This window comes from Geotrypetes seraphini, chromosome 2 (genome assembly GCF_902459505.1).
Source record: "Geotrypetes seraphini chromosome 2, aGeoSer1.1, whole genome shotgun sequence".
In the NCBI taxonomy this organism is placed as follows: Eukaryota; Metazoa; Chordata; class Amphibia; order Gymnophiona; family Dermophiidae; genus Geotrypetes; species Geotrypetes seraphini.
The window spans coordinates 292,031,677-292,044,351 of record NC_047085.1 but is presented as its reverse complement, the minus strand read 5'-3'; the positions used below and the strand labels follow the sequence as shown (position 1 = coordinate 292,044,351).

The 12,675-nt window shown below is 44.4% G+C and overlaps 1 protein-coding gene across 6 annotated transcripts in view; it reads left to right on the top strand.

Annotated features, from left to right (window-relative positions):
- CTNND2 (catenin delta 2) overlaps nt 1–12,675 on the top strand; it is a 1,866,736-nt gene that overhangs the window by 1,613,313 nt on the left and 240,748 nt on the right. For all 6 annotated transcript variants that reach the window (XM_033929835.1, XM_033929832.1, XM_033929833.1 and 3 more), the window contains one exon: nt 9,608–9,818. In XM_033929835.1, the coding sequence (XP_033785726.1) occupies nt 9,608–9,818 (211 nt within the window). The remainder of the gene's footprint in view (nt 1–9,607; nt 9,819–12,675) is intronic.

The following is a 12,675-nucleotide window of genomic DNA, read 5'->3' as shown; positions in this document are numbered from 1 at the left end:
GAAGATGAACTCCAATGATGAAGTCCAATGATTGTAAAATCTAATTCTTATTTCACATTTAGGAAATCATTAAAAACCTATTTATTTGACAAATAAGAATATTAATTTTGATATATTTAAATGAGGTCTTTTGTTTCTATTCTTATTGTCATGGTATGTTTTAATTTTTAATAATTTTTAATATTGTACTTGAATGTTTTTAACAATTGTATTACTTTTATTCAAGTTTATTAAAAGTTTGATATAAATGCAATGTCAAATATTTTCAATGCGTGTAACAATAAAAATGTTTGGGGGACAAAGTAAAACAATTTAGACAGGTAAACATACAATCTATGTACACAATTAATTAGTGATACATAAGGGAAAAAGGGTGAACTATAATTTTATTATATAATTTTAGATAGTACGTAGATAGTGTGTTCTATGAAACTGTACCATGTGCTGAAATGTCTCAGTATTCTCCTGTTGTGAACCGCCCAGAACTACTGGTTGGGCGGTATACAAGAAAATAAATTATTATTATTATTATTATTATTATTATTATCTCCCCTATCCCTTCTTTCCTCTAGGGCAGTGGTTCTCAACCCTGTCCTAGGGGACCCCCCAGCCAGTCGGGATTTCAAGATATCCCTAATGAATATGCATGAGAGAGATTTGCATACCTGTCACTTCCATTATATGCAAATCTCTCTCATGCATATTCATTAGGGATATCTTGAAAACCCGACTGGCTGGGGGGTCCCCTAGGACAGGGTTGAGAACCACTTCTCTAGGGTATACATATTCAGGGCTTCTAGTCTCTCCTCGTACATCTTTTGATGAAAACCTCCTTCCATTTTTGTGGCCTTTCTCTGGACTACTTCAAGTCTTCTTATGTCCTTTGCCAAATACGGTCTCCAAGGTGATTTTATCAAATTTCCTTGCTTTCTCTGCCTTTGGGACAGCAGGGTTATAAAGGCACACTATCAAAGGGTGGACTGGCCTCAGCGGACCGAGTTACCTGTGGGGAGAAGCAACATCAAATGGGAACCATTGGTGGACCCCCCTCCCCCAGAAGTTGCTGATGTCACCACTGCATATCAAATTGGGACTAATTACCGTATTTTCGCGGATATAACGCGCGCGTTATACGCGATTTTACCTACCGCGCATACCCCTCGCGCGTTATATGCCTGAGCGCGGTATAGAAAAGTTTTTAAACATAGTTCCCACCCCGCCCGACGCCCGATTCACCCCCCCAGCAGGACCGCTCGCACCCCCACCCCGAACGACCGCTCGCACGCGCTCCCACCCGCACCCGCATCCACGATCGGAGCAAGAGGGAGCCCAAGCCCTCTTGCCCGGCCGACTCCCCGACGTCCGATACATCCCCCCCCCCCCGAAGGACCGCCGACTTCCCGACAATATCGGGCCAGGAGGGAGCCCAAACCCTCCTGGCCACGGCGACCCCCTACCCCCACCCCGCACTACATTACGGGCAGGAGGGATCCCAGGCCCTCCTGCCCTCGACGCAAACCCCCTCCCCCCAACGACCGCCCCCCCCAAGAACCTCCGCCCGTCCCCCAGCCGACCCGCGACCCCCCTGGCCGACCCCCACGACACCCCCACCCGCCTTCCCCGTACCTTTGTGTAGTTGGGCCAGAAGGGAGCCCAAACCCTCCTGGCCACGGCGACCCCCTAACCCCACCCCGCACTACATTACGGGCAGGAGGGATCCCAGGCCCTCCTGCCCTCGACGCAAACCCCCCTCCCTCCAACGACCGCCCCCCCCCCAAGAACCTCCGACCGCCCCCCCAGCCGACCTGCGACCCCCCTGGCCGACCCCCACGACCCCCCCACCCCCCTTCCCCGTACCTTTGGAAGTTGGCCGGACAGACGGGAGCCAAACCCGCCTGTCCGGCAGGCAGCCAACGAAGGAATGAGGCCGGATTGGCCCATCCGTCCTAAAGCTCCGCCTACTGGTGGGGCCTAAGGCGCGTGGGCCAATCAGAATAGGCCCTGGAGCCTTAGGTCCCACCTGGGGGCGCGGCCTGAGGCACATGGTCGGGTTTGGCCCATGTGCCTCAGGCCGCGCCCCCAGGTGGGACCTAAGGCTCCAGGGCCTATTCTGATTGGCCCACGCGCCTTAGGCCCCACCAGTAGGCGGAGCTTTAGGACGGATGGGCCAATCCGGCCTCATTCCTTCGTTGGCTGCCTGCCGGACAGGCGGGTTTGGCTCCCGTCTGTCCGGCCAACTTCCAAAGGTACGGGGAAGGGGGGTGGGGGGGTCGTGGGGGTCGGCCAGGGGGGTCGCGGGTCGGCTGGGGGACGGGCGGAGGTTCTTGGGGGGGGCGGTCGTTGGGGGGGGAGGGGGTTTGCGTCGAGGGCAGGAGGGCCTGGGATCCCTCCTGCCCGTAATATAGTGCGGGGTGGGGTTAGGGGGTCGCCGTGGCCAGGAGGGTTTGGGCTCCCTTCTGGCCCAACTACACAAAGGTACGGGGAAGGCGGGTGGGGGTGTCGTGGGGGTCGGCCAGGGGGGTCGCGGGTCGGCTGGGGGACGGGCGGAGGTTCTTGGGGGGGGGGCGGTCGTTGGGGGGAGGGGGTTTGCGTCGAGGGCAGGAGGGCCTGGGATCCCTCCTGCCCGTAATGTAGTGCGGGGTGGGGTTAGGGGGTCGCCGTGGCCAGGAGGGTTTGGGCTCCCTCCTGGCCCGATATTGTTGGGGAGTCGGCGGTCCTTCGGGGTGAGGGTGCGAGTGGTCCTGCCGGGGGGGGGATGTATCGGACGTCGGGGGGGGGCATCAGGCTTTCAGGATGGGGACAGACCTTCAAGGGGGGACAGGACTTCAAGGGGGGACAGTGCACGGAAAGTCAGGGGGGGTGAACGGAGAGTCAGGACAGCGCACGGAAAGTCAGGGCAGTGCACGGAAGTCAGGGGGGGTGAACGGAGAGTCGGGACAGCGCACGGAAAGTCAGGGCGGGCGAAAGGAGCGTCGGGCATCATGCGCGTTATATGCCTGAGCGCGGTATAGAAAAGTTTTGGTACATATCGTGATTTCTGCGCGCTATACCCCTGTGCGCGTTTTACACAGGTGCGCGTTATATCCGCGAAAATACGGTAAACAATTTGTCAGAGTTCTAGATAGACAAGTACCTTCAAGACATCTTCCCTCTGTGTGAGGCAAAGGTTAAAGCTGGTGTCTTCATTGGACTACAGATAAAGAAGATCATGGAGTTCAAGGAATTTAACTACAAAGGAGAAGGTGGGCTTGGCAATCACAAGGCTGAAAACTACATGGAGTTGATTGAGAATCTGCTGAAAAATTGCAGTAAAATAGGCTGTAGGATGTCTCTCAAAGTCCATGCCTTTGAGTCTCATCTTGAGACATTCAGGGAGAACATGGGAACATACTCAGAGGAGCAAGGTGAGTGCTTCCACCAGAATATATTGGACTTCGAAATTCGCTACCAAGGAAAATATAATGAAATCAGGATGGGAGACTACATATGGGGGCTGATTCGGTTCCAAATGCTGAAGTTGCCATCCAAGCTCACTCTAACCTAGCCAACCATCCTGTTTGCAGGATATCTACCCTAAAGTCTGGCCAGTAACATCATCATGTTCCAAGTTAGTGGAGTTCCCATTGATGCCCTCCCCAGCCCATCCTACACCAAATCACCAGATATGGGACACAAGACCATGCAAGTCTGTCCAGTACCGGCCTTAGCTCTTTAATTTACATCCTTCGTTTTCTAATTAGAGTTCCTCTATGTTTAACCCGCACTTTTTTGAATTCCATCAATGTTTTCCTCTCCACCACTTCCCTCAGGAGGGCATTCCAGGCATCTACCACCCTCTCCATGAAAAATAATTTCTTAACATTGCTCCTGAGTCTTCCTCTCTGCAACCTCAAATTATGCCCTCTAGTTTTACCATTTTCTCTTCTCTGGAATAGATTTGGTTCTATATTAATACCTTTCAAGTATTTAAATGTCTGTATCATATCTCCTCTGTCTCTCATCCAGAGTATACATATTTAGGTCTTCCAGTCTTTTCTCATACTTATTTTGGTTCAAACCCCTTACCATTTTTGTCGCCTTCCTCTGGACCACTTCAAGTCTTTTTATATCCTTCACCAGATATGGCCTCCAAAACTGAACATAATACACCAAGTGTGGCCTCACCAATGACCTATATAGGAGCATTGACACCTCCCTTTTGCAGGCTATTCCTCTTTATATACAGCCTAGCATCCTTCTGGCTACAGCCATCACCTTATCACACTGTTTAGATGCCTTTAGATCCTCAGACACAATCACCCCAAGGTCTGTCTCTCCGTCAATGCTTATCAGCTTCTCACCTCCCAGCACATACGGTTCCCTTGGATTTCTACCCCCCAAATGCATCACTCTGTACTTCTTCGCATTGTATTTTAGTTGCTAGACATTAGACCATTCTTGTATAACCTCAATATAAATACATGTTATGATTCATATGTTGCTTTTTATGACTACACTGTGAAACGAAAAAACCCCCACACTAAAATAGATTTTGTTGTATCTTCCACAGAACTCATCCAATTCTTATGAAATTTAGGGCTCCTTTTACTAAGCTGCGATAGCAGTTTTAGCATGCGCAGAATTGCCGTGCGCGCTAGGTGCTAACGCCAGCATTGAGCTGGTGTTAGTTCTAGCTGCGTAGCGTGGGTTTACCGTGTGCTAAAATTCTGCACACGCTAAAAAATGCTATCGCAGCTTAGTAAAAGGAGCCCTTAGTGTGTCATGTCCTGAATGAAGTTGATATAAAATGTTGTAAATATTTCCTACCGCACCACAACACTACCTTGTGAAAATGAATCATGAACTAAATAAAAACACAACAAAATGTTTTATGGTGTATCTTGCAGAAAAATGTAAAGTCAAAAAGTAGTGTTTCAGTTAAGCAGATATTCGAAGTGCGCTCCCTTTGCACGAAGGCACGCTCTCAACCTTGGCCACCACTGATCTATAGACATGTCAATGATGTTCTGCTTCAGCTCAGCCCAAACAGAGATGAGATGTCATTTAAAGTCTTCGATGTCAGATATCGCTGTCTGGTAGACGCGTTCCTGTATCAGCCCCCAGATCCAGTAGTCAACTGGGTTTAGGTCTGGTGAATGTGCAGGCCAAAGGTCTGGATTAACGAAGTCTGGGGTCTCCTGATGTAGCAGTTCTATGGTGTCCTTTGCCCGATGTAATGCTGGAAGATAAAATAGTCTCACTGCATGGGATAGATCACTGGCAACAGCTTCTGTGTCCCGATAGTAAGCACCATTGATTTTAACCCCAGGATCGATGAAGAACAGATCTGTGAATCTGAATTTTGAGATTGCGACTGAGACCATGACTGATTGGCTGAAGGTCTGGCAGGTCCACAGCAGGCATTTGGCATTAACTTCACACTTCAGTGTTGTTAAAGGCACGTACAGGCGATCATTCTGTATGTTAAACGGTAGAGCTACTGTAAATCTCTTTTCATCTGGTTTACACTGGTCTGAAGCTGCTTGCACCATTTCAGGTGTGTGTCTTTGTTGTGTAAAGTTAACTGTTGGGCACAATGCTTTTTAAGAGACTTAATTTCAGAGTGGTCTTGCTTATTCCTGCTTGTCTTGCTATTTGGCATATAACGTCAATGTGCTCTTGTGTTCAAATTGAGCGCGGTCGTCCACTGCTTATGATCTACAGTGCACATCAAGGCCATTTTTGTTCCAGCCCTTCTGTGAGAACTCTTTTCAACAATCGTCATCTGCTGTAACCTTTTAGTAGTACCAAGTTCTTCATCAGAATTTGGTCTTCTGCAGTGAAAACCATTTTGATACAGAGACTGTTTACAAACTGTTGACTGCTTCTGCGTGTATCCCATAGCAACAATTCATTTTCACAAGGTAGTGTTGTGGTGCCATGGGAAATATTTACAACATTTTGCATCAACTTCATTCAGGACACGATATACTAAATTTCATAAGAATCAGCCGAGTTCTGTGGAAAATATGAAAAACATTTTTTTTTTGGGGGGGGGTTCACAGTATATAAGTATGAAAAGATGAAAATTCAGTGTTGCAAATTGCAAAATTTTACCATCCTGTTCACAAAAGCAAAGATTTATGTAAATAGCAGACATTTTCTGTACTTTATAGGCATGAGCATTTAGGAAATTACACTTACTGTTCAGGAACAAAAATCATGTTACATGTGTATTAAAACTTTTATAAAAAGTGTATACTGGATCAGAGTCTTAACCTTCCAAACTCATGAGTAGATAAATGAAAAAGCCTCAGCCCCACCACTCCACCGCTGTAGTATCTTATTACTGTGGGAAGAAATTACGTGGTGCAATCATCACTGGCTAATTCATTCATTTGTAAGTGTTTTTATTTAAATAATATGCTTAAATAAATAATTTATTAGATAATAGTAAAAAGTACTAAGGTTCAGTGTATTTATCCTGTGCCAGATAAACCCTGGGAACATGACCCGACATGTTTTGCACAGTCTGTGCTGTATCAAGGGTCCCCCTAAAAATAATAGGTGACAGGATCCCTTAGAATGGACCACCTAAGCTAAGCTAAGTATTAGCTTTATATTTATAAAAAGTTATTTATAAAAAGTTTTACATTCACAACATTGACCCGGTGAGGATGTAATGTTTAAATCCAACCACTATAAAATGTATTTGAATGGCTGGTGGCATTTCTGAGGGTCGGCTATGCACAGCTTTATATAACAAGATAAACTAATTGGGAATATCACGAGGGGGTCTTTACATTGACCAACCTTTCAAGGTCTTCTTGTTGCCTGTTTTCCCAGTTTAATATATTCTTTTCAACAAAACCAATTCATACCAAAACACAGCATATGTTGGGTCTCATAATAAATTTCTGCTATCTCTGTCTTAGAAGCCCTTCATGTTTTTTTGCTGTTAACTATATAAGTGCCAGCTTTAAAAAAAACCATGCTGAAGTTGGCACCGTCATCTCAAAGCAGGGACTTTAGATCATTTATTATTTTTCTATTGTCCATTTATTGTGACTTTTTGGAAATCAATTTGGGACCAAATTAATTGTTTGCTAGACAATCCAGTGGCATTATCATATGATACTGTGCTGTTTGGTATGGCAATGAGAGCAAAAAGTCAGATCTCTTCAAATAATAACAAATTATTAGTTATAATGACTGGGGTTGTCATTCAACAAATTACGTATACAGTGGTACCTCGGTTTACGAGTGCACTGGTTTGCGAGTGTTTTGCAAGACGAGCAAAACATTCGCAAAATCGGCGCCTCGGAAACCGAGCGCGCTTTGATTTGCGAGCGCCCCCCCGGCGAACTGGCACCCTCCCCCCCCCCGCGATCCGGCACCCCCCCACGCCGCCATCGGGCACCCCCCCCGCCGCGACCTGAGGTCCCCCCAACCCACCCGAACCCTCTTCTTACTTTTCTGTAGCCTCCGTAGCGGTACCGGCATCAGCATGTCCTGTGCATGCCGGTGCCTGAAGATCTGCTTCCTGTGCTGGCCCTGAGAGTTCACGTCGAACGTGAACTCTCACGTCGAACGTGAACTCTCAGGCCCAGCACAGGAAGCAGATCTTCAGGCACCGGCATGCACAGGACATGCTGATGCCGGTACCGCTGCGGAGGCTACAGAAAAGTAAGAAGAGGGTTCGGGTGGGTTGGGGGGACCTCAGGTCGCGGCGGGGGGGTGCCCGATGGCGGCGGGGGGGGCCCGATGGCGGCAGAGGGGGGGTGCCGGATCGCGGGGGGGAGGGTGCCGGTTCACGGGGGGGCCTTCAGAGGGAGCAATGCCGGTTCTTGTGGGGGGGGGAGCAGCGCTGCTGGCCTCGAGGGGGGGGGGTGGGAACATATCAAAGCAAGTTTCCCTTACTTCCTATGGGGAAACTTGCTTTGATATACGAGCATTTTGGATTACGAGCATGCTCCTGGAACGGATTATGCTCGTAATCCAAGGTACCACTGTAATTGGAAAAACTGGAGTAGATTAAATTATAATTTCTGGTGGAATTCCTTATGTCATATTTATAAAATGGAAAGATTTATTGCAATACAGTGAGGATGTTTTAGGAAATTTCAAGATGTGTGGGAGCCATTAACAAAATATTGTACTGATTAGATGACATCTTTTCCTTTAAATTTATAGGTTCAATTATGAGAGGGGGTAATTTTATGATTACATATTGTACGAGGTATTGATTATATAATAGGAAGGGGTGGGAGATAAGAGAATATCATTTGTACTATTGATGATTATTAAGTGATATACTTATTGTTAATTTGTTTGACATATTGACACATATTGTAAGTTCGAAAATGAAAAAAGATTTTAAAAAACAAACAAACCATGCTTAACTTTAAATATTTAGGTTAGCCATAAAGCTTACACATGTAGGTTAATATTTTTACAACCTACACATATGGGTGTGGCCACATGCAAGTCTAGGTACCATTACTTTCTATGTGCAATTTTTTCCCCTAAAAAACTATCCTTGTGTATCTTATCCCCCCCCCCCCCCCTTTTACAAAGCTACGCTGCTGAGCAGCACAAGCTAAATGCTGAGCCACCCATAGAAATAGAATGGGCGGCTCAGCATTTAGCTCGCGCTGCTCAGTAGCACAGCTTTGTAAAAGGGGAGTTTAGATATTCGTCCCTGCCAGCAGCTACATGTTTATTCTGTCATGTATTTTAGAACAGTCTCTACATCAGCAGATCCTGTTCTAAAATGTGGCCTGAGCTGTACCCAATTCCAGTTTCTACCTATGATGTGCTTATGTATGTTCCGACTGAATTTTGTCACTGAATGTATAACCTTTCCACCACTCTCACCAGGGCCCAAGCCATTTTCCTTTTCTGTATAGATCAGTTTGACCATTCTATGTATGAAATAGCTAAATTTATATGTAGAACCACTGGAGATATCTAACAAATAAAACTCACAATTGTATAATTGATGCTGTCACTGACTGCCTAAATGCTGGTGAATATCATCCTCATTCTCTGCAGAGTCCCTAGCTCCAGACAGTGCAAAGAAGCAGGTGTTGCAGCCCAGAATTGAAACTGTCTCTCTTGCTTGGGAGCATGTCACCAAATCATATGGATGAGATGAAATTTAATTTAAGTCTGTGCCCTTGCATAGTTTTGTATGGTTCAAATAAGTTTTCTGCAGTTTTCCACAGATGTTGACTAAGAATTCATACTAGCTGCTGACTTATTGTCAAACCATTTTCTTTCCTGGGTGCGTTGAAGAGTATTTTCTGTTGAGTATGCACGTGCTTTGTAATGAACAACACTCATGCTGTTATCCATCAGTACACAATGACCAGACTTTTTTGATTGCCTTGACTGAGTTGTCTTATACACCTGGGGGCAGAAAGAAGTTGCTATCCACTTAACTGCAATAACGGCTGAACATCAATGAACTCTGAAATGATATTAAAAGAGCAAAAATGAAATGTTTTGAGTGATTGGACATTATGCTAACACAGGTTTATTTTTCTTTTTACCCTTCTCACATCACCACCATTCTTCTTTGCCATTCTGTTATGCTTTCCCTACCTTCCTTGCATAAATAAAAAAGGCAAATATGCCATGCGAGACCTGGTCCACCGTCTTCCAGGAGGGAACAATAGCAACAACTCAGCAAGCAAGGCCATGTCTGATGACACCGTCACTGCCATTTGCTGTACTCTGCATGAAGTCATAACTAAAAACATGGAGAATGCCAAGGCTTTGCGGGATGCAGGAGGCATTGAAAAACTGGTTGGAATTTCAAAGAGTAAAGGAGACAAGTATGTTAACATTTCTGGTACCATATCAAATATATATATATAAACAATGTATCTTACCTACTGTATATGTCTCATCTGACCACAAAATTGTGTATGTTGTGCCAGGTAATGTTAGAACACACCATCTAACTTAGGCCCAGATGCACTAAAGTCAGCGATCATCGCTAAACCTGTTTTGACAGCTTTAGCAACAATTGCATTTGCCGACCCGATGCAGAATACGGCTCACCGTGTGGTTTTCTGCACAATCTCTCATTCCCCAATCCGAACATGCAAATAAGCTCATTAATATTAAAAAGCCATGTAAACCAGTAGAGTGATTGATGCTCTTAAATGGTTTCCTGATGCACAAAAATATCTGCCCCATTAGAAAAAAGAAAAAATAAGCCCCCCTCTCTCAATGACGGCCCTCCCATATGAACAGGCACTGGCACCTCAAACTGCCGCCTCCCCCCCCCAGAGTGCCTCCAAGTGTTTCACGGTGCCTCTGTTCTGTAGCGCTCCTTCTGGGTGCGGGATTTCCTGTTGGTAGTGTGTTGGACAGATCGGCAATGTCAAGATCGGCGATGTCACTAGGGTCTTCCAGAGATGATTTAAAAGGACGCCGTGACTGCGTGTGTGGCCAAAGGGTGTGGAAGCCCTTGGAAGCCACAACGAGCCATGGTGAGCCAAAAGGAGGGTGAGAAAAAAAATTTTACCTCTTTTTTCCTAACTCTTACAAGTTCCCCATTTTATGACGGGGAAAAGAAAGATAAAACTTTTGAGTTCAACTCCCTCTGTGGGAGGCCCCATGAATCACTATGTAGTGCCAGCATCTGGGACTATAGCTACTAATAGGGACGCCGATTCTATATCGGGTGCATCTTTAAGTCCCTTGGACAGAACTCCTCCTCCCCCACCAATTGGTTCCAGTGATCTTGGTACCAATCAGGCTTCCAAGTCTAAGAGTGATACAGTTCCTCAAAAAAAACTCCAAAATTATTTTTGGAGAATTGCCAAAAATCATTTCCATACAAGCAATTTCTTCTGAGGAATCTGTTGCCTCAAAGAACTCACAAGACATTACCTTAAGAGATTTGTGGATTTTAAATTCCTGTATGGAGGGGTTGTTAAAAATCAGTAATTAAACAGAATGTTGAATTTTCACAAGAGGTTGTACACAAATTTGAAAATGTCGATTCTGACTTGAAGATACTTGATGAGAGAGTGATACTTTCTGAGTCACATATTTCCACTCTGCAGAAGGTTTCTTCCTATGCAGTTAAAGATTTGGATGTTGTTCATTCTAAACTTGAAGTTATAGAATTTTACAATACACGAAAAGTAAATTTTGCAGTAACTGCCCCAACCCTCTGGAACTCCATACCACTGTACCTCCGCAACGAGCCACGAATTGACAAATTTAAGACAGGACTAAAAACCTTCCTCTTCCGCGATGCATTTGATATCATATAGAGTCTCACTTATTCCCTCTTTTGCAAACATTAAATAGCTCTGATATTATGACCCCCCCCCTCATGTTTTATCCTAACCCCACTGTCACCTTTTTCTATCTCCAATATGTAACTTTTAACCTTCCCTCCCTTCCACCCTCACTTTCCAGTTTGTCTTGTAATGTTATTTATGTTCACACAATACTATTAAATTAATTATATATATACTTTTTTGTTATTTTTTTTCTTTTCTATCCTGTAATCTTATTGTAAACCAGCTAGATATTAATTTGATGGTTGGTATATCAAAATCAATAAACTTGAACTTGAAACTAGAAAACTTATATTGATCTAGAAATCTGCGTTTGGTTAATTTCCCAATGACTCACTTATTAATACCTGAGATATTATTACAGAAATATTTAAAGTAGATATTGGGACTTCCAACAAAGATGTACTAGTAATTTCCAATTGTTTTTATGTTCCCCAAAAAAAGAAAAAAATCAAGTCCTGAACAAGGTTTGGATCAATTGGTATCAATAGATTTGGATTTAACAGGTTTCGTGGAGGACTAGAGATTGATAAAGGACTTATTATGAGGACCTATTTTAGGAATAAAGCTACTAAATTTTGTGGAGATACAATATTGATATTCCCAGATATGGCTAAAGCTACACAATTGAGAAGAAAGTTGTTTCTATTGTTGAAACCAAGATTGATGGCTTTAGGTGCCACCTTCTACTTAAAATTTCCTTGTAAATGGTTAATTAAACTTCAAGAGAAAGAATATATATTTTGGGATGTTATGCAGTTGTAACAATTTTTAAGATTGTGAGAGCAACAGTAGAGTTAATTCTTATTTGTCTTGATTATTTGAGGAGTCTAAATCATTTTCACCATATAATTCTTGGAGTCTAACCCCCCCCCCCCTCTTCAATTAAACTGCGCTAGCAGTTTTTAGCACAGAGAGTCGTGCTGAATGGCCCATGCTGCTCCTGACGCTTATAGGAACTCTATGAGTGTCGGGAGCAGCACTGGCCATTCAGCGCGGCTCCCCGCACTAGAAACTGCTAGCTTAGTTTAATAGAAGAGGCCCTTATTATTACTTTTCCTTTATTTTTTATTATTGATCTTGTATATTTATAAGAGCTCCTATTACTTCCTTGAATTATAAAGAGATGTCCTCTCATAATGTGGGCTAGAGGGATAATATTGTTTATTGGGCTCATTGCCGTTTTCTTAATTTTCTGTATCCAATTTCTGTATGCTATTCTGTAAGAATTGTAATTAAAAATTAATAATAAAATAAAATAAAAATAGGCAAGTGCTCTTAGAAGGCAGGAAGGAGGCACTTCTGGGACGAGTGAGGTAACACACCCATGGGAGCCCCTTGAGATGCTGCCATCCCTTTAACCCCAGGGGTT